General features: G+C 45.1%; 1 protein-coding gene and 1 long non-coding RNA gene across 18 annotated transcripts in view; both read left to right on the forward strand.

Annotated features, from left to right (window-relative positions):
• Positions 1-9,602: 9,602 nt before the first annotated feature.
• Positions 9,603-18,468, forward strand: part of LOC119437274 (ankyrin repeat domain-containing protein 17-like) — a 190,046-nt gene continuing 181,180 nt past the window's right edge. For 10 of the 17 annotated variants that reach the window (XM_037704319.2, XM_037704317.2, XM_037704324.2 and 7 more), the window contains exon 1: positions 10,038-10,377. In XM_037704319.2, the coding sequence (XP_037560247.1) occupies positions 10,198-10,377 (180 nt within the window). In that variant the 5' untranslated portion in view covers positions 10,038-10,197. Of the gene's footprint in view, positions 9,618-10,036; positions 10,378-11,111; positions 11,431-15,056; positions 15,228-18,468 lie in introns of those variants that run through there. The other 7 variants (XM_037704318.2, XM_037704327.2, XM_037704328.2 and 4 more) reach the window with 6 other exon arrangements.
• Positions 11,657-13,804, forward strand: LOC125942234 (uncharacterized). The gene is made up of 2 exons (XR_007464923.1): positions 11,657-13,213; positions 13,365-13,804. It is a non-coding gene; the product is annotated as an uncharacterized LOC125942234 (long non-coding RNA).

Below are 18,468 nucleotides of genomic sequence, written 5' to 3' on the forward strand. Positions count from 1 at the left end.
TTTCTGACTCATTGAAGTTCCTCGGTCTGGATATCTGATTATTTTCCGCCTAATCGCTCGCGCGTGTGCTGCAGTTCCGATAGATTTGTTCTTTTTGCGCACGAAGCTTGAAACGTAGCTGTTTTTTACATTGTAATACCTTGTAGCAAATATATATTACAGCTAGTAACTCGCTTACGCTTGTGGACCGTCGCGAAACATTCAGCTTCGACCATTCGTGCGCCATCGGTGTAGTCCGTCATTTATTGTGCGTATATAGTGCGCATATATTCAAGTGTGCGCCCATTCACTTATTCTTGATACGTCGGCGATAGAGTGGGCGTAAGTTTTCCTGCCATTTGAGACAGATTTGTATAGATAACGTGCGCTAAACTTACTATGACAGGAAGCGGTGCTGTCATTATTTAACAAATGGTACTAACCCTTGCCGACGTTCTGGGTATGAAGCCCTTTCTTTGAAGGTGAGCGATACAAGGCTGGCGGATGAGCAAATTTCTGTATCCTCGAGGAAAGCCGTACATCACAAAGTGCCGGTAACACGTTCGGACAGTTGCAGCAGAGGTCCGCGAACTTGGCTCTACATATTCATTACATTCCTTAATATGCCAGTCACTATTTTTTCAGCCAACTACTGTACACGTCTTCAATCCACATTATTCAATCTAGCATGATTGGAGCACAGTGTGTTAGCGAAAACTCGGTTGCATTTCCGAGAGCTGATCGCACAGAAGCAAGGTAGAAGCGGCAATGGTTTCGTATTGGTGCGCGGTCGCTGAGGAGAAGTATGGCGCGCCGCCGTTTGCGCCATCTCGTTTCTCTAAAACAAACTGCTCCGCGAAAAGGGTCAATAAGTCGGAAGTACCACTTTAGCTAGCGCATTCTCTTCGAGGAGCTAGTTTTTTAGTGATGTTAACTATAGATAGCTGGCCTGCTCGAACTATTAGTTGTAAGCGCAATAAACGTGCTTTCCTAGTGAACACGTGGTGGTCGTCCATTGTTTCCTCTAACTTGAACCGGACCGTGGTTGTCGAGCAGGTATGCCTCAACCGCGGTGTGCCGAGGCGCAGCACCGTTCACGGTCCCCTTATATCCCTTCACATTTTCGGTGTCTATAGAAGTGTAATTTACGAATCCAACTTAATATTCGACCCTCTTTAGTGTAGATCTCCTAGACAGCCAAAAGAATACACGCAAAATTGCCGCGCGACTGGCCACTCGAGGCACTTTGCGTGTATTCGCGTGCTTCTTTCACGCTCGGAAAAACACTTTTATGTAGCACGTATTGAGCACCAGAAAGATGTATCGGGAGTTTTTCATGTTGCTCTACAATTTTCTCATTGACACTTTTCATATAATTATAATATTTGAGAAGTTGATAAATTAATTACGACTAATTATTTAATTAGGCGGAATGCAAAAAAAATTATATAAGTATCTCCAGGCGGCAGCCAACAACACTATGCCTTGGTTCGATCTGTCCAGCTACGTGGCATTTGCATACTTTTCAAACTTGGTGCATGATAGTTGGAACACCCATGTGCATATATATATATATATATATATATATATATATATATATATATATATATATATATATATATATAGGGAGACAGAGAGTCGGATAGTTCGAATTTAATGCACAAAATTTCATGTCAGGCGTACAATTTTTACTCTTAAAGGGCACTAAAGAGAAACACGATACGTTCAAACTGATAAAATATTCTCTCAGAACTATATTTTCGTTCCTTTCGCTGTAATTAGGTTGATTATTAGAACTAAAAACTAAAGGCAAAAGTTGAATATATACATATATATTTTTTTAATTTTGCGCTGAAACCTACATGTCACTGTGACGTCATGGATTTCAAGTGCCTTTCGTATTTGGACAGTTGTGGCTCAATTGAAAAATTTTGAAACTTGCTATAGTTCACTCTGGCTTTTCCATAATACAATGTATAGTCCACCTTTACTAATATAAGATAACTATAATCCTGAGCACACGCCGTTGAAATTCCTGACGTCACCACAAGCTGGTGCGGTAACTTCAAGATAGCGTCGCCACCAGTCTTCTGCGTCTTTTCTCACTTACCAAATCTCTTGTCATTGTTTACGAGTGCATTTTTAGATATCGTATGGAACAGTAATTTACTAATACAACTCAAATTATTTTCTCTTTAGTGCCGCTCTCTCTCTCTCTCTCTCTCTCTATATATATATATATATATATATATATATATATATCATCAGCCTATATTTAAGTCCACTGCAGGACGAAGGCCTCTCCCTGCGATCTCCAATTACCCCTGTCTTGCGCTAGCGTATTCCAACTTGCGCCTGCAAATTTCCTAACTTCATCGTGTCCCACCTGGTTTTCTGCCGTCCTCGATTGCGCTTCCCTTCTCTTGGTATCCATTCTGTAACCCTAATGGTCCACCGGTTATCCATCCTACGCATTACATGGCCTGCCCAGCTCCATTTCTTCCGCTTAATGTCAACTAGAATATCGGCTATCCTCGTTTGTTATCTGATCCACACCGCTCTTTTCCTGTCTCTTAACGTTACTCCTAGGATTTTTCGTTCCATCGCTCTTTGTGCGGTTCTTAAGTTAACTCCGACAATTAACTATATATATATATATATACGCCAAATAAATATTTTAAATTAGGCATCATTATATAAGTTTCAGGATTGGCGAAAAGTCATTTTTTACAGGGAGGAGGAGGTTCGCGAAGGAAAACAAAATCACCAGCCCTACCCCTGTTGAGAAAATGGGGGTAAGCGAAGGTTGTGGCAAGACGACGCTGAAGTCGCAGGCGTTCCGCTTCGTTTGCCCTAAACTCAGGGTCGGCGGCTCTTCGCTGGCGTTTCGCCTAGGCTTCGGAAGCCCTCACGTTAGAATCGGCACGTCGACGACGAGCCCTTTCCCGAGCGAGTCCGCGGCACCGTTGCTCAAACGCAGCTTGCTCCTCGGCGGAAGGCACCACGCGCGGCCTTCCCATCCGGGCGCCGAATCTGATCTGAGGCGAGGGAAGCCAGGCGAAGCGCGCGCCAACACCCTGTCCTTCCCTTTCCCTCCCCGCGACACACCAAACGACCCTGATTGGTCGCGCGAGTCACGTGATCCAGCGCCGGCGCAGCGTTCCCCGCACCTGCTCTACTCTGGGAGCAGCCGGGTTTTAGGGTGACACCACCACCACCGTTGACTCTTGTGCACCTGTAGCGCCCACCGACGCTGCTAAGCGGCGACGCTAAGGTCAGCGCTCTCGGCCGGCGCCTTGGGGCCGGCTGCGACTGATGAGACCCGAGGGGTCGCAGCGGAGCGCCAGAACAAGAGGACCAGCTCAGCAGGCTTTCAGAACGGACTAGCGCGTGCCGTGCTTGCGCCGCCCAACTTTATTTTTCTCGTCAGTCGCAGCCGGCCCCAAGGCGCCGGCCGAGAGCGCTGACCTTAGCGTCGCCGCTTAGCAGCGTCGGTGGGCGCTACAAGGCAATACAGGTTTCGCTTGAAAGACGCAACAACAAAATCCGCGTGACGACGCTTCCAAGTTCCCCGCACTGGTTCGTCAAGACGTCATGGATTTCGACAAACGTTTGCATGAATATAGTTAATTGCTCTTCATTAAATAATGATACGTTCCTATGGACTCAAAGGCTCTAACTTGCAAGTTTCGAGAACTTATCTGGCGCGAAAAACGGCCCAAATACAAGAAGAAGAAAATTGAAATTCGTGATCTCACACTTGATTGCGTACTGCGCTGAGGTTCCGGCACAAAATTAAGAAAAATGAAGTCTGGTCTTCGTTTTCTCAATTATTTACACACATTTTCTTGCAGAATGAACTAAAGGAGCTTTTAAAGAATGCTTCACCATCGTAAACGGGTTTCAAGTGGGTCTCAGAAGAGATTCGACTTATGGCTGCGCCGTTCCGTGTACGTCGACCTAGAGGCGCCCACATGTGTGACGCAATTTTTGCCACAGCGGACCCGCAGCATATATAATGGGCCACGTAGCAAAGACAGGGGAGCCGCAATCCGAAAAACGATAGCGTTTCGGAAGCGTGCGAGCAGCACACCAGCCGCTCGCCTCCAGCACAATATATATATAGCAGCTTTCATGGTCCGTAGATGAGAACTCTCAACAAGATTCTCTGAGCATAGGGGAAAAAAAGAAAAAAAGGAAAAAAAAAGGGGGGGGGGGGTTGTGATCAAATGTTATCATCTTGCCATAAATTGTCAGAACAGGTCCGGAACGACCCTCGCCTACTAGCTGATCTCCTTAATTTGGCATAATGAGAAACTTCGGGATATTTTTCCAGTGTTTTCAAACGTTCAAAAGAAAAAAAAAAACACCCTTTCTTATTCATCTTATTTCACACGTTCAAAATTTCCGGAAAGCATACATCTCTACCTGCCGGAGACTCCTGGGCAGTTGCTTCGCCAGTAGGTTGGCTGGTAGGTTGTCACTTCATGAAATGGCGCGAAACCTGCTTTGTGAGATCGTCCGGAAATCGGGGTACGAGTTCAAGAACATGAAATAATTTCGAGGAAAATAAGTTGAGACGAAATTAAAACAGTGCTGACATGAACATTTTCTCATTTTAATTTTTTTACGTTAAATGATTCTTGATCTCGAAATCCTGGAGAAAAAAAAATGCAAATCCATCACACATGTTGGAAGGTAGGTTATGTAAAGCAAAGCTTTAGTGAAGCGGTTGTGTGCGGATGTATGCTATACATCCAACGGCGACGCGTACATCCTTGTCTACTTTCATCCTATGTAACGAGTAATCTCGTGGAATGTTTATGCTTATAATTCCACTACAAAGGTAACAACATTATTGTCATGCAGTTTTTATGTTTATGCACGACATCGCTCACAATAATTAGCTATGCTAAATTCCAAACTCCAATTCAGGTGCACGCACATGCAGCGTGAGTCGTCTATGCGCAGTGACGTCACAAGGACGAAGACGATGTAAGCTGCTTATCGAGGGAAGAATGCTGATGACAGGTGTGTGCACATAAAAGTACGACACGCATCAAGCAACACTTAGGGATTCCGTACCTCTTGTGTCCCAATGGGACAAGACCCATTCTGGAGGATTGGCCAAGAACGGGCACACCTCCAGTGGCAGATACCGAAGGGCTAAATAATAATTAAAAGAGTAAATGTGAGAATCCTTGGATTATGTCACGCTTTGGAGATGTCTGTGAGCCGCCATTAAATGTCCAGGTTTTATGTATCGTAATCTTAGTGGGACATGCCAATTCTGGAGGATTGGTCAAGAACAGGCATACACACAGTGGTAAATATATACTGTGCGGCTAAAATAAAAAAAAAGTAAGTCCAAGGATCCGTTAAAACATTAAGCAATTGCGTTACACATTCCTAAAACGTGAAGGCGAAAGCCTGTCGGCCGCTCCGACTGGTAGTGAGCCAGTGCCGTCAGCGCCTTCGCAGAGGGCGGGGCAGTATATACGGGAACGCTGGCATGGTGAGCGGCATCGGAGCCAGCTGTGGAAACAGACGACGACGAAAGCGCGAGCAGTGGCGCGAGCTCGTCTCTGTGACCACATGACGTTATTGCTCACAGAAGCATCGACACGGTTTCTTTTTTCAAGGTTGTTTGAAGGGCATTGTGCGATGAGGCATATAAGGCTTTCGCCTTAATATACTTCACCGTTCCATTAACAAATCGGTGTAGCCAACAAGTATATTCACGTAGGAAGTAATGTCGTTGCGGGTCCCGATGAAACGACTGAACGAGCCGCAGCGAGCGCAATAACTATGGTCCCTACCAAAACGCCGCGATGTTTTGCTCTCACGTGACCACTTTTCTGTGTCATGACGTCACGACGCATACACATCGATCCTGAAATACCGAAACTGGTCGTAGAAAAGCTGTTATTATATATTATTTAGGTCACTCTGAGGCTCGCCAATATTTCATCTAGGATTTCGAGAATCTTCATTTAAAGCTAAAAAAATAGTTACTGAAAATTTCGAAATTAAAAGTTAACAGATGCCATTATGATATTAATAATAACTGAATCTTCTTGCAGTAACAAAAATGAGAATACAAAAAAGAAGAAAATGTAACATATGCAATTGTTTTTGCCTCCCTCAGGAAATTGAATGAAGATGGCATTACAACAGTTCCTGTGGCTAAATAAAACCCGGTAGCAATCGGGCCGCAACAAGGGGGAGGGTGAGGGGCTTCTGACACCCCCGGAATCGTCGCTGCGGCGTTATGCTGTTGTTTAGGGCACCTTACTTATATGTATATGTCAGTATATGTATACATACTGCTGTATGCTATTATATGTGAGCGATGTGCTTGAATAATTGAATATTTCAAGATGGCCTTTGCTGTCCCCGCAAGACCTCTCGAGAAAATAATTCATGGGTACGGCTATATATAGTGTTCTATATAGTACGGCCCTTCAGCTGGTATAGTAGATCAGCAGGACCGTGCTATACTGCACTATAGTACGGCCCTGCAGTAACACCTAAGCAAAGGACCTCTGGAAGAGTCAAGTTCACGCAAGGGATCCTGTCGTTCACGCAATAGAGTTGGAAATGCTCGCCCGAGAAACCTGAACTCACACGAGTCTGGCGAGGCCGGGGTAACCACACAGTCCCCACAGACCCAACACGAAAACTCTAGGTACACCTCAACGGGGGCCTCATACCAGAAACGTCTTTGCTCAGGGTGCTGGGCATGTGGCTACAGTCTAACCAGCGTGCTACCCACACCCTTACGCACCTCAAAACCAGTGTCAAGGCGATATCACGCATGATATCCCGTGTAACATCCAAGAATAGAGGCATGAAGGATCGAAGGGGACACCCTCCGACTGGTCAAAAGCCTGGTGGCGAGCAGAATCACATACCGCCTGCCCTACTACCATCTCACACAATCCGAGACGAAGCAGGCCGACACGCTCTTGAGGATGGCTTTCAAGACCGCTCTCCGCCTGCCGATGAGTACATCGACTGAGAAATCATTGGCGCTGGGGTTACACAACACCCTCAGCGAACTCACAGAAGCCCTTCACGTCTCACAACAACAGAGACTTGCGCGGACTCACACGGGCCGGCAGGTCCTACTAACCTTGGGCTTCAAAGCCACAACAATACGAACCCAAGAAACCTGCACGATACCTCGTCACGTTCAGGACAGGTATCACATTGCCCCAATACCACGCAACATGGACCCTAACCTACACTCCGGAAGGAGGAAAGCGAGGGCCCAATACATAGAGAAAATATTCAGGTTCGATACCACGGCCCGTTTTACGGACGCCGCTATGTACGGAACGAAGAAAAGGGGCGCAGTGGCAGTGGTCTGCGACTGCCGAGGCCACGTCAACTCCAATGCATCGACCCCCCCCCCCCCCCCCCCCCACGATCACGGAAGCCGAAGAGCTGGCCATCGCGTTAGCCATCCGCGAAGGCCAACACGCAAACAAACCACTGACGATCCTCACGGATTCCCAGCAGGCCTGCCGCAACTTCCTACATGGAAGAATCGCAAGACCTGCGGCACAAGTCCTAGCCCAAATACCCAAGGAGGACACTGACGACAACACCATCAAAACCATCATTTGGATACCGGGCCACGCTGCCATCACGGGTAACCTGTATGCCGACAGAGCAGCTCGAGAATTTGCACATAACCGAGCACTGATCACGCCGACTGCATATAACCCTGACCCAGTTGACCCCGAGTATTCAGCAATCCTGAACTACCCACAGATGGAGTCGCTTGCGATATCCCCCACCCCATCGAATACTAAAGACGGAGGATGCCGCTGCCTGGCGTAGGCTCCAGACAGGCACTTACACGAACCTACACATATTACATTGCATGCACCCCGCAGCCTACAGGGACGAATGTCCGTGGTGTGGGGCCACACCTACCCTATACCACATTACATGGGAGTGCACGCTACACAACACAGAACACCATGACACGAACACCACGAGGGAGCAATGGGAGGTACTGCTGTCCAGCTCGGCCCTCGACGACCAGCTCAAGCTGATCCAGAGAGCAGAGAAGATGGCAAGAGCCAGCGGAGCCCCTGGACTAGGGGCCCCGACCATTAGCGATGCCCCATTGGGGCAAAACAAAACTCTATCTTTGCAATAAAGTTTATCTATCTATCTATCTATCTATCTATCTATCTATCTATCTATCTATCTATCTATCTATCTATCTATCTATCTATCTATCTATCTATCTATCTATCTATCTATCTATCTATCTATCTATCTATCTATCTATCTATCTAGAGTTGGAAAGGGAGCTTGTAGAAAACAACGGACGTTGTGGAGTTGCCGCTTCACCTCACAGGGCTTTGAAGCGCTAAATTTCAGTTCAGTAGAACGAACTCGGCTTTTTCGCACGTTTCCGCACGTGCGTAGCTAGTTCTATTTGTCTGAGGGCAAGCGGAGACATTGCAGTACGCCAAAAGCATGGTTTCTGAGATGACGACGCGCTCCATTGTAGAAACATACATAACGTTTCCTACAATTTTATTAATGGGCCTCTTCAATTTTCCACTTCTGGATACCCGCGGGCTGCCAGAGTAGAAAACCTATGGCAACAGCGAACACCACAATCTTGGAAGCTATGCAATGCTATTGCACATGCGAAACTTCGTCGCGGAGTTAACGAAGCTGGACAGCGCGCTTAGTAAATATATAGCACTCCTTGACCGGTTTCACTACCATGAGCACTTTCGATACTACATCTCGTTGGCGTACCGTTGCACTGAGTGTGCAGTCAGCGCAGTGTTGCAGCGGTTGTAGTGTAGTTGTAGCAGCCAGCCATGCAGCGAGCGCAGCATCTCGGAGGCCATCTATCATGCGGCGTTTACGAGACGATAGCGCCAAAGTAGCGCTACTAGCTGTAGAGCGTTGTAGCAACTAATGTTACTAGGCGGCACTTGTAGTGATTTAGTAATTATCATAGCTTTGTAGCATTGTCATAGCTTATCATAGCCTATGTTGCCTACATAGCGCGCGACTTTTAAGTCGCGCGCGTATGCTGCTCCAGCTGGCTTCCTACAGTGGCGGTTCCTGGTGACTGCATCGGCACACGCCATTCCAAAATGCAATACTTTGTTCTAGGTTCGTACCCGTTTACTTAGAAATAAACTACCTTCAAAGTTATGAGAAGTTTAAACTTCAGTTATTTTATAAGCCTCGGAACTAGCAAACATTGCAGTTATTTATTCGCAAGCAGACGACGTTCTTGTAGGTAATGTATTTCCGTTTTTCTTGACGTTCGGCTGAATGCCACCCTACCTAGCTTTCGCAGCGAATCATTTCCTAACTACCTTCTAATTTATTTCACACAATACGCGCTTATAATGACTGGATTGTTTCTTTTTTATTTTTTTTTTATTTCTCTGCACACGGTGAATGCAGTGTAGTTTCTATACTCACGGTTACTCGTATACAGCACTCGCTGCACGGCTTGGTCAGGCACTGCTTAAACGCGCCTAGCTCAGGATCGAGATTTCAAGCCACCTGATTACTGAAGGAACGCAAATGAGTACAACACTGGAGTGTGTACATCACCAGCAGAGACATATTGAAACAAAACTGAGGTAAGCACGCTCAATTCAGTGCACGTCGATCGAACCGCCAGGTGAACGCTTTTGACTTTATCCAGCAACACAGATCATCAATTCAACGGGCTACAGCAAGCTCATTAATTTGCGGTGCGGCTGTGTACAAAAGTAGCAGTGCGAGAAATAACAGACCATTGCTCGTTTGTAGTGCAAATGCGTTACAATGCCCTCAAGAATGTTGATTCGGGGAGGAAACTTGCCGAACAACTCTGCAAGCTCATGATGTAAGCAAGCGCAGTTTCGTATTAAGCTTGGCGTAATCGCAAATGGTTATTGATTTTTAAACGTGGATAAAATATCTCTTAACAAATTAATTGTTTAAAGAATGATAATAATATACTAAAATAATATTTTTAGGACAAATTTAAGTACGCAACTGTTTACATCCGGGATTTGGCGTGAAAATCCTTCAATGCTTTAATGGCCGCCTTTGCTGGCATGTAAATTGTTTGAATTATTCTCTGTAAATTGCGTGGACATCTAGACTGTATTATAAAGTCGCGTATCTTCGGAAAGTTGTAGGACTTGATGTGGGCCCGTCGGATGTGAGAAAAAAATGCAGAATGTAGTTCATGGAAATGCGTGCGATGCCGTGAGAGAGGAACCACAGGAGGTTAGTAAAGGACGTACAGGAACTAGCGATAATTTCGAGACGGGCCAGAGGCAGAGCTTGAATTCCCTGCATTCCAATTTTATGGCAGATTTAACCGAGAGTGACGACGACGAGGCATCCGAGGTAACCCTGCTTCCTTTATTTTGATAGCTGCTCTTTGATCCCTGCGTGTGCGACTCACTTGTATGCGTGTGCCATACGAAACGAGAAAAAAATGCTGCTGCGATCGTTAGGCCTAGGAGGGCTTTTTCTGTCCCTGTCGCGTCGGCCAGTCGCTCGCCCCAGCATTTTTGCCTCGATGCGGTGAGTAGGGCCAGGGTCCCGGCCGGCTGTGCGGAAGTCACTGGTGGTGGCCAGTGAGCTCCGGTCGCGAGCCGACGCGGCTTCGCGAGTCTGGCGCGTCCATGTCGGGACTGGCGCGGTCGCTTACGGGGCAGCACGAGGGTTGCGGTCACGGCGGCGCCAGTGCGGTACTCCGCGCTGTCGCCGGCCACGATGGCGACTCCGCTGTGCCGCGTGTGTTCTTTTAGCGATGTACGGAGTCGCGTTGCGGCGTGCTGTGCGTACTTGCCGTGTCGGTAAAGAAAGAAAAAAAAGAAAGAAATGGGCCCGACAGCAGAGGGTCTAGGCCTATCGTGTGCCGACCCCCTACCCTTCCCCCTTCATTTTTGCACCTCGGGATATTGCACCCTTCGGTCATTTGTCTCGGCGGCCCCGGCAACGGGTCATCGTGGCACTGTTTTCTAAATTGTGGATTCATTGCGGCAACACGGCGCATGTGCTGGTACGGTGAGAGCAGTCGCAAGACGTTTTAGGACAGAGGAAGTGGGCCCCGTGCAGTGCCCTTTCGCGGATCTGAAATATTGGGAGCTTGGCCGAATGAGTGTAGGGGGGGCCTAGTACCGGGCGATGTTTCGTTGCGCGGACGCCTATCGGACTTGTCAACGCTGTAGCGTCCGAAGCAGGGCGCGCGCCTCTTTTATTCTCTGCTGTGCCTTCTCCCCGCGTCACGTCGCGAGACACCGCCGAGCCGTGCCCCCGTCGAGAGTGAATGCCCCGCTGCCAACGGACGCAGACGGTAGCCAGTGCGGAAGACTGTTTGGGTCCGTGGGGCTGCATCGCGGCCTCGTTACGCAGCCCGTCTGGAAAACACGAGTTGCCCACTGTTTATTCTGAGTGAGTCCAGCGGAATGTTTACAGCTTTACAGATTTTTTTTTTTTTTTTTTTTGACATAGGCCGTTCGCAGGCAAACACAAGAACGCTACGAAGAGGAGGGGAAGGGCGATAGGGGAGGGGGCTACGTAGCGCTAGGCCTAAACCTTCGGGCAACGTGTATTGTGCGCTGTTATTAAACCGCGTTAGGGACGGCCGCAAGCCTGTGAACGGACTCGGGTGAGCTGGCTGGGCGCAGAAGGGTCACTTGTGTATGGTGTGGCGTGTCCGCAGTTGCGTATGCATGTGTGATCCGGCGTTGCTACCGTCTCCTCGTGTCGGTCCCAGAACCGCTTTGGATACGTCGCTATGGGCCGTTTGCTCGCTAGTGTGTCGACAGTGCGCTGCCAGCCGCGCACTGGCCAGTGGGCACACTAGCACCGTACAGTAGCGGTTCGCATCGGCCAGGTCGCTTCTTGCTCCCGTCCGTCAAACAGCGCGAGTCTGCTGCAATACTCACCCGCGCCGTCCGGCTGCGTTCGTACTACACACGCACTGCGGCAAGAGTGCCCTAGCTCAGCGATGACAAGCGGTCCTAGAGCTAGAGAAGCCATCTGTTTTACTGCGCGTACGCATATGCCTCCGTCACTGGCCCGTCGTCTGCTGACGCGAGCACTCGTTCGAGAAGTGCTGCCATGTTTGTCGTCTGCAAAGCCGTCGGTGAGACGCGCCTATTCCACGGTTGCTGTTAGCGGTGCCCTGTCTATGGTTTTTTAACACCTCTCGGTGTGCGATGGGAGCTTACCGCCTTGCCTCCACGTGAACAGAAGTAACGCTCGCGGCTTTGTTTCGTTCGTATTAAACTTGACAGGTGGGCTTCCTAATGTACGAGTTTTATGGCGTAGCGCGTATACTGCGATTCTTCCGCGATCACTTCGTTGAAGCTCGTAGTTAACAGCTGTGCATGACCTTGACTCATTGAGCTTTTGCCCCTGCGTGTGAATTGCTTCTGACAATTAGAGAACCTGAGTGGGTTCTGTTGAGCTGCATGTTGCATTTATACATTGATAGGTTGCTTGCTCAGGTGTTACTTGACTGGGCTCTTCGTGTTACAGCAGTGTTATTGGTCCGATTGTTTTGCATGTCAGCTCACATTAGTCGAGCATATTGTGGCTGTCTGAATAGGCAAGCACAAAAAATGTGCATTGTTATCTCTCACACATGTCAAGGCAACATAATTTGAATTTCTAATTCTTAAGGGATCTTATTCTTTGTGTGCTGTTAAACAATGGTGCTTGCAGCATGTCACTAAATTTTGTTTTGCACCCTAAGTGATTTTGTAAGTAGTGTAGAGTTGTAAAAGCAAGTGCGCTTTGAAGAGAGAGAGCGCTGCAACTAGTGTGGTGCGATTTATATTGTATATGGATAAAGTTGCTTGTTAAATTCGTTCAGCTATGACATCTATTATAGCAAACAGGTATTGACATTGAATATCCATTGATTTATTAGAAAATTTTCCTTGTGGTCTTGGAATATTGTTCCCTGGGAGCCTTCTGTAAACTAACATTGGTATGTTCTTGTGTTTTACTGTGTTAAGTAGAAACTGAGAAAAAAAATTATGGAAGGTGGGATAGAATGTCTATTGCATTGCAGGAATGTGTAGTGCTTATAGTTCTAGCACATGTGAAGACTTGTGTACACTCTTTAGTAGTAATTGCACATGCCTTTAAGGTTTGTGTGTTGACCAGCTGCATGGGGATAACTGTTAAATAAGGTCTCAGAATAGGTCTGTTGCCTATTGGCTAGGTCAGTATTATGGAATAGTTCAGCACATGTGAGGACTTGTGTACACTCTTTAGTAGTAATTGCACATGCCTTTAAGGTTTGTGTGTTGACCAGATGCATGGGGATAACTGTTAAATAAGGTCTCAGAATAGATCTGTTGCTTATTGGCTAGGTCAGTATTATGGATCTGCTTATTGTAGTGACAGCAGTAGTGCATACTAAGGACTGTTGAGTTGTACTTTTGTGACCAGTGTCTGGTTCCTGCAAGGCAGTCTTGGAGGATGTGTTGGAATCACACCTCTGTTGTTGATAAATGGCTGTTGACAAATCGGTCTGCGTAATTATAGTCTTCACTTTTTTAAACCTTGTGCGAAATTTTGGTAATTGTGCATGTTGACGTGTGCATAAGAGTGGTGATGCAATGGAGAAACGCATACGAGCATGTATGCTTTTCTTCAATTTCACCTCATTTCTTTCAGTGCTTACATATATGGCAAAAATGAATATACAAATGCATTGTTGTTATTGCATCTGCACTTGTGTGGTTTTTATGCAGTTGAGCTTCGCGTTTAAAAAATGTTGAGTTACTAAATAAAGCGGGAGCTGTCTTGATCGGCTCTTGTGATGGCTGGTTTCCATAGCCTCTTGGTTAGCTTGCAGAGCGCTTTATTGGTGTGTGATGCTTTCATAAAAGTAGTTGTTTTAAAACACAGATTAGCAATACACTGCTTGCTGTTTTTTGGTTGCTTACACCTTGCTTGTTTTTGATGCTTGCTGGGGCATCCGAAATATCTGGGGGAAAAGTTCAGGCAGTATTGAAGAGATAAAGATAAAATGCCGCCAATTAAATGAGGATCAGCCAACTCTGCAGCATTAATATTTTCATTAATAACATTAGTAGTATAGAATTTTAAACAGTGTACGCAAAATTTGAAGTGCGGAGTGTGGTGGTAATGTGTCCTTATTTAAGAAGCTGCTGGAGAAAGTAATTTCAAAACTTCTGCATGACTCATCTTTTCTGAAAAAATGAACAAAATAAGTATGAACATTAAGTATTTTTGCTCTTCATGCATGAGTACCAAGCAGTGCATTAAGACATTTGTGACCCTGTGGTCAAGCTAAGATGTTTGTTAAAGGTCTGTTTTCACATGGAGTGTTAATCACTGCTTGTACTTGTTTCCATAATCCTACAGTGATTCTTTAGTTGGTTGTTACACGGAATTATTTGCAGGAAGTTTGGTTCCTTGTTCGAAAAAAACGGAGCACTGGGGAATTGGCATAGTACTTTGTAGGTGTTGCATTAACCTTTTCATTCACAACCTTATTTGAATAGCACATTTGTTTCTTCAGGAAAAAAAAAGGCAATATAATTATGACTTCTTTTAATTTGTGGTGGCTTTCCTTCAAAAAGAATTCCATTGAGGCAAAAGTTTATAAAGGCGTGATATTGGTGTGGCTGTTGTAACTGTTGTACAGATTGCCAGTGCTAAGGATTTTTGTATTCCTACTGAGTTCAGTGAGTGGGTAATTTTATTCTGATAATTTGAGTACAGTGTGGGATTGGGGGTGTATTTTCAGGTATTCAGTTGTACTGCGTCTGTGGGTACATTAGTAATAATATTTAGTGTCAGCATAAGTTAAAACATGAACAGAAATAACGGAGCACACTGCCCGTTATGCATAATTACATGTAAATGTGATGTGATCACTGTGGCCAGTTTCTAAGCATGGGGTACGCCCATGTGTATGTCTCAGAGTCTGAACTAAGCCACCGTTACAAATGCAGGTGAACCTGGAAGTGGAACAAAACATTGGAGTAGTTTTGGAATTGTTTGCGTTTGAATTTATGCCGATAGTGCAGCCACTTGACTCGGAACAATGAAGACACATCAGTGGCAGCTTAACCTTTAACAAACACGGTCCATAAAGAGCAAACGAATGCTCTGGGAGGAAGAAGCATTAAGCTAGCACATTCAAGGCGACCCAACCAGAAAACACCAGCACCCTGTGCAGGAGAAGCGAAAGGGCACCTAAGGTGTGTGTGCGTCAAGTATGATTGGGACTGTAGTCGGAGTAACGTCGGAATCTTCCTTCAGTTTCAAAAGGAGGGTCATTTCTTAAGCTGTATCAGTGTTCATTTTAGCATTGTGGTAGGGACTTCAGGTGAAGCTATATGTTTACTTTTTTTGAGGCTTTATTTTGTTTAACCTGTTTTGGCACTTCATTAGTGATGTTCTTAGTCTAAACTGAAAAGGGAGGGGCATGCTTTCTTTGCATTCCTTAAATCTGCTTTACCTGAAAAAGTTTAGTATTTTTAACAGCAGCATGCAAAAAAAAAAAATGCAGACGATTATGCTCTGGTGGTGTGCAATTTTGTAAATTCACTTCATTTCAGAGCAGTGCATAATTGAGATTGAATTGGCACAAATTGGCGTATGTGCTAAAATGTCAATTTTCACTGTTGTAAGATAGCTCCAGCGAAGGTTCAAGATGAGGGGTTTCTTGTAAAAAAGCTATGCGAGAGCTTGTCAAAATGCGCCACTGACTTTGCACTCATGTTATGCATGTATAATAGTGCTATTACGTATCCCTTGCGGTAGTGAGCCAGTTGCTACCTTTATAGGGAGTGTTTGTCACATTTTCTTAGGTGAAATTGTGTACTCGTGGATATATTAGGTGGAGAAAAAAATTAAGAAATTTTATTACTAGGTAAGACCTGGAACAGTGGCAAATTTTGTTTAAGGTTTAGGCAGCTATATATTTACATAGAAATTGCTTAAACCTTTAGCTCTTATGCTCGTGGGTAATTCCAGCAGCCAATTTGGAGCAGGTTTTGTTTTGTGCGTAGGAATCTATATATATATATATTTTTTTCAGTTTCAGGTAAGACAGCAGTTTCACGAAGCAATTCTCATCTGTCATTGTGAATTAAAAAAAGCATGCATCCATACAAATTGGCAACTAGAATTCACCATTTGTTATTAAGTTGTGTCCACTGTGACTGGGTTGTGTTGTGCTTTGTTGTTGGATATGGTAACTATAACTGTTGACAATTTTAGTTGTGACGGCTTCATGGTACGGCACAGGCGGTTTGATATGTCTCGAACTGAAGCTTTCAGAGAAAAGACTATTCCTCATGTTTGGCGCATCATAACTGTCATGCTGGCAGTGTTTAAAAAAAGGCACACAATTTGCCATTCTACTTGTCTTTCCAAGTATTAAATGTAAATAATGCTGCATTCAGTAGTACCTCAATTGTTAACCTTTCCTGGTCAGAATTTTTCAGTCAAGTGAAAATATTGTATTACGTGCATGTGAACGACAAGTCACAAAAAAAAAAAATAATTTCTGCTGGGGATTTTGGCAATGGATGTGATTTCTTTACACCTATAAAATAATAAATGAATTGTAAGTGGCATATCATTCTTCAGACTTCCTAATAAGACAATCACAATGATGTGAAATATGGCCACAGATTATTTGAAGGCCATTTTTATGTAACCCTAGGCATGCTATATGCATTAGCAGCAAGCTCCAAATATAGTGTGATGGCAGTGCATGGACATTTTTGAAATTTCAAGTAGAGCCATATTTATCTTTAGCACAAAATTGACATGTTATGAGCTAGCATTGCTAAGACTCAAATTTCTGAGAATAATCTTGGTCTTTTTTTTCTTGATGTCGAATATTTCCTGCAAAGCCTTATGATTCCTACAAGAATCACTGGGCCAGAAAGGGTTAAAGCTAAGCTCATGCAAGATAGCCAGCCGTTTTTTGTATCACTTGGACGTTCAATGAATTTTTTTCACCACAAGGAAAAAACAAAGATGACAGAGAAGCACACACAGACAGCGCTTATGTCTGTCACCTTTGTCTATCTTGTGTTAAAACTAGCCAAACTTTCAGTTCTGTTAAATGGGAGGTCAATGCACTTTCAGCCTAAATCTAGTGCTAGTCCTTAGAGTACCATTTCTAGGCACCTTGCAGTTTTAAATATACCAAGAACCTTGTGATTTTTGCTAATATTTTGCTTTGCGAGAAATGCAGGGAGGCTTTGTGCTCAAAGTGCAGTCGCTTTATGCTGACCTATGTTTCCTGGAGTCATCCAAATGTTAGAATTTTGCAGAGCTATGAGTGAAAGCATGACAGCACTAATATTGCTGGCATAAAATAGCCACTGCAACAATAACAATGTTAAAAAAATTTGAATGATTGTGTAAACTTTTGTGCATGAAACTTTAACTTTGTTGGCCACTTGCACAAAACATTTTGTGTGCATAAAGAGGTTACATGACAGTAAATTGCCACACTGTAAATATATTGACAGAGGAGCAACACTAGTTCAAAGCTTCTTACCTTTGTCATGTGACAACTTTATGGAAGGAGATTACCAGGAACAAGATGTATGCAGTTACAGATAAGCAGGGCAATGTCCTTGGCAGTTCCATTGATATAGTGAAGGTAGCAGAGGAATTCTGGGCTATGTAGGGCCCTGAACAGCTATGTAACCCCGGTGAGATGCAATCGCTAAGAAGTTCAGTAACGCAATACGACATTAGAATTGCTTTGCAAGAAATGTTGAGGAAAAAAGCAGCTATAGAAGATGGAATATAGAAGATCAGATAAATGGTGGCAGGGATATTGTATTCTAAAAAAAAGCATGCGTACCTTTATATGCAAGGCCTCATGAATGAATTAGTGTACTATCGGCGTCAAATGAAACGCGAACAGCGGAGCGCGTGACCGAAGCATAACTGAAGGTATATAAGCGCGCCGTCCTGTCCTCACCATTGACAGGCGCGCACGTCCGCACTGCGAGGTGATGCTGCCTCTTTTCGTTTCTGTTCTGGTTCTCTTTTATGGTTCGCGCCATCAACTGCGCCAGTATCTTTTCTTGCTTTGAACTAAAAGAGAACCAGAACAGGAAACGAAAAGGAGGAGCATAACCTCGCAGTGCGGTCAAACCGGCAGTACGCCCCTGTCGATGGTGATGACTGGACGGGTGCGCACTATACCTTCAGTTATGCTTCGGCCACTCGCTCCGCTGTTCGCGTTTCATTTGACGCCGATAGTACAAGAGACTTGGAAAGATGTTGACAGATTGATTGATGAGAAAGGAGAAGTTCAAGAACTGAAGAGTTATGGGCCCATTAACTTGCTTTTGTATTGCACAAAGTAAAGTTAATATATTGAATAGAATCGGAGCGACTCTTCATTCAACCAGAGGAGAGGCTTGCTTTAGCAGGCAGCGTTCAGCAGTTCATGTGCATGTCATC

The sequence above is a fragment of the Dermacentor silvarum genome, chromosome 1 (genome assembly GCF_013339745.2).
Source record: "Dermacentor silvarum isolate Dsil-2018 chromosome 1, BIME_Dsil_1.4, whole genome shotgun sequence".
Taxonomy (NCBI): domain Eukaryota; kingdom Metazoa; phylum Arthropoda; class Arachnida; order Ixodida; family Ixodidae; genus Dermacentor; species Dermacentor silvarum.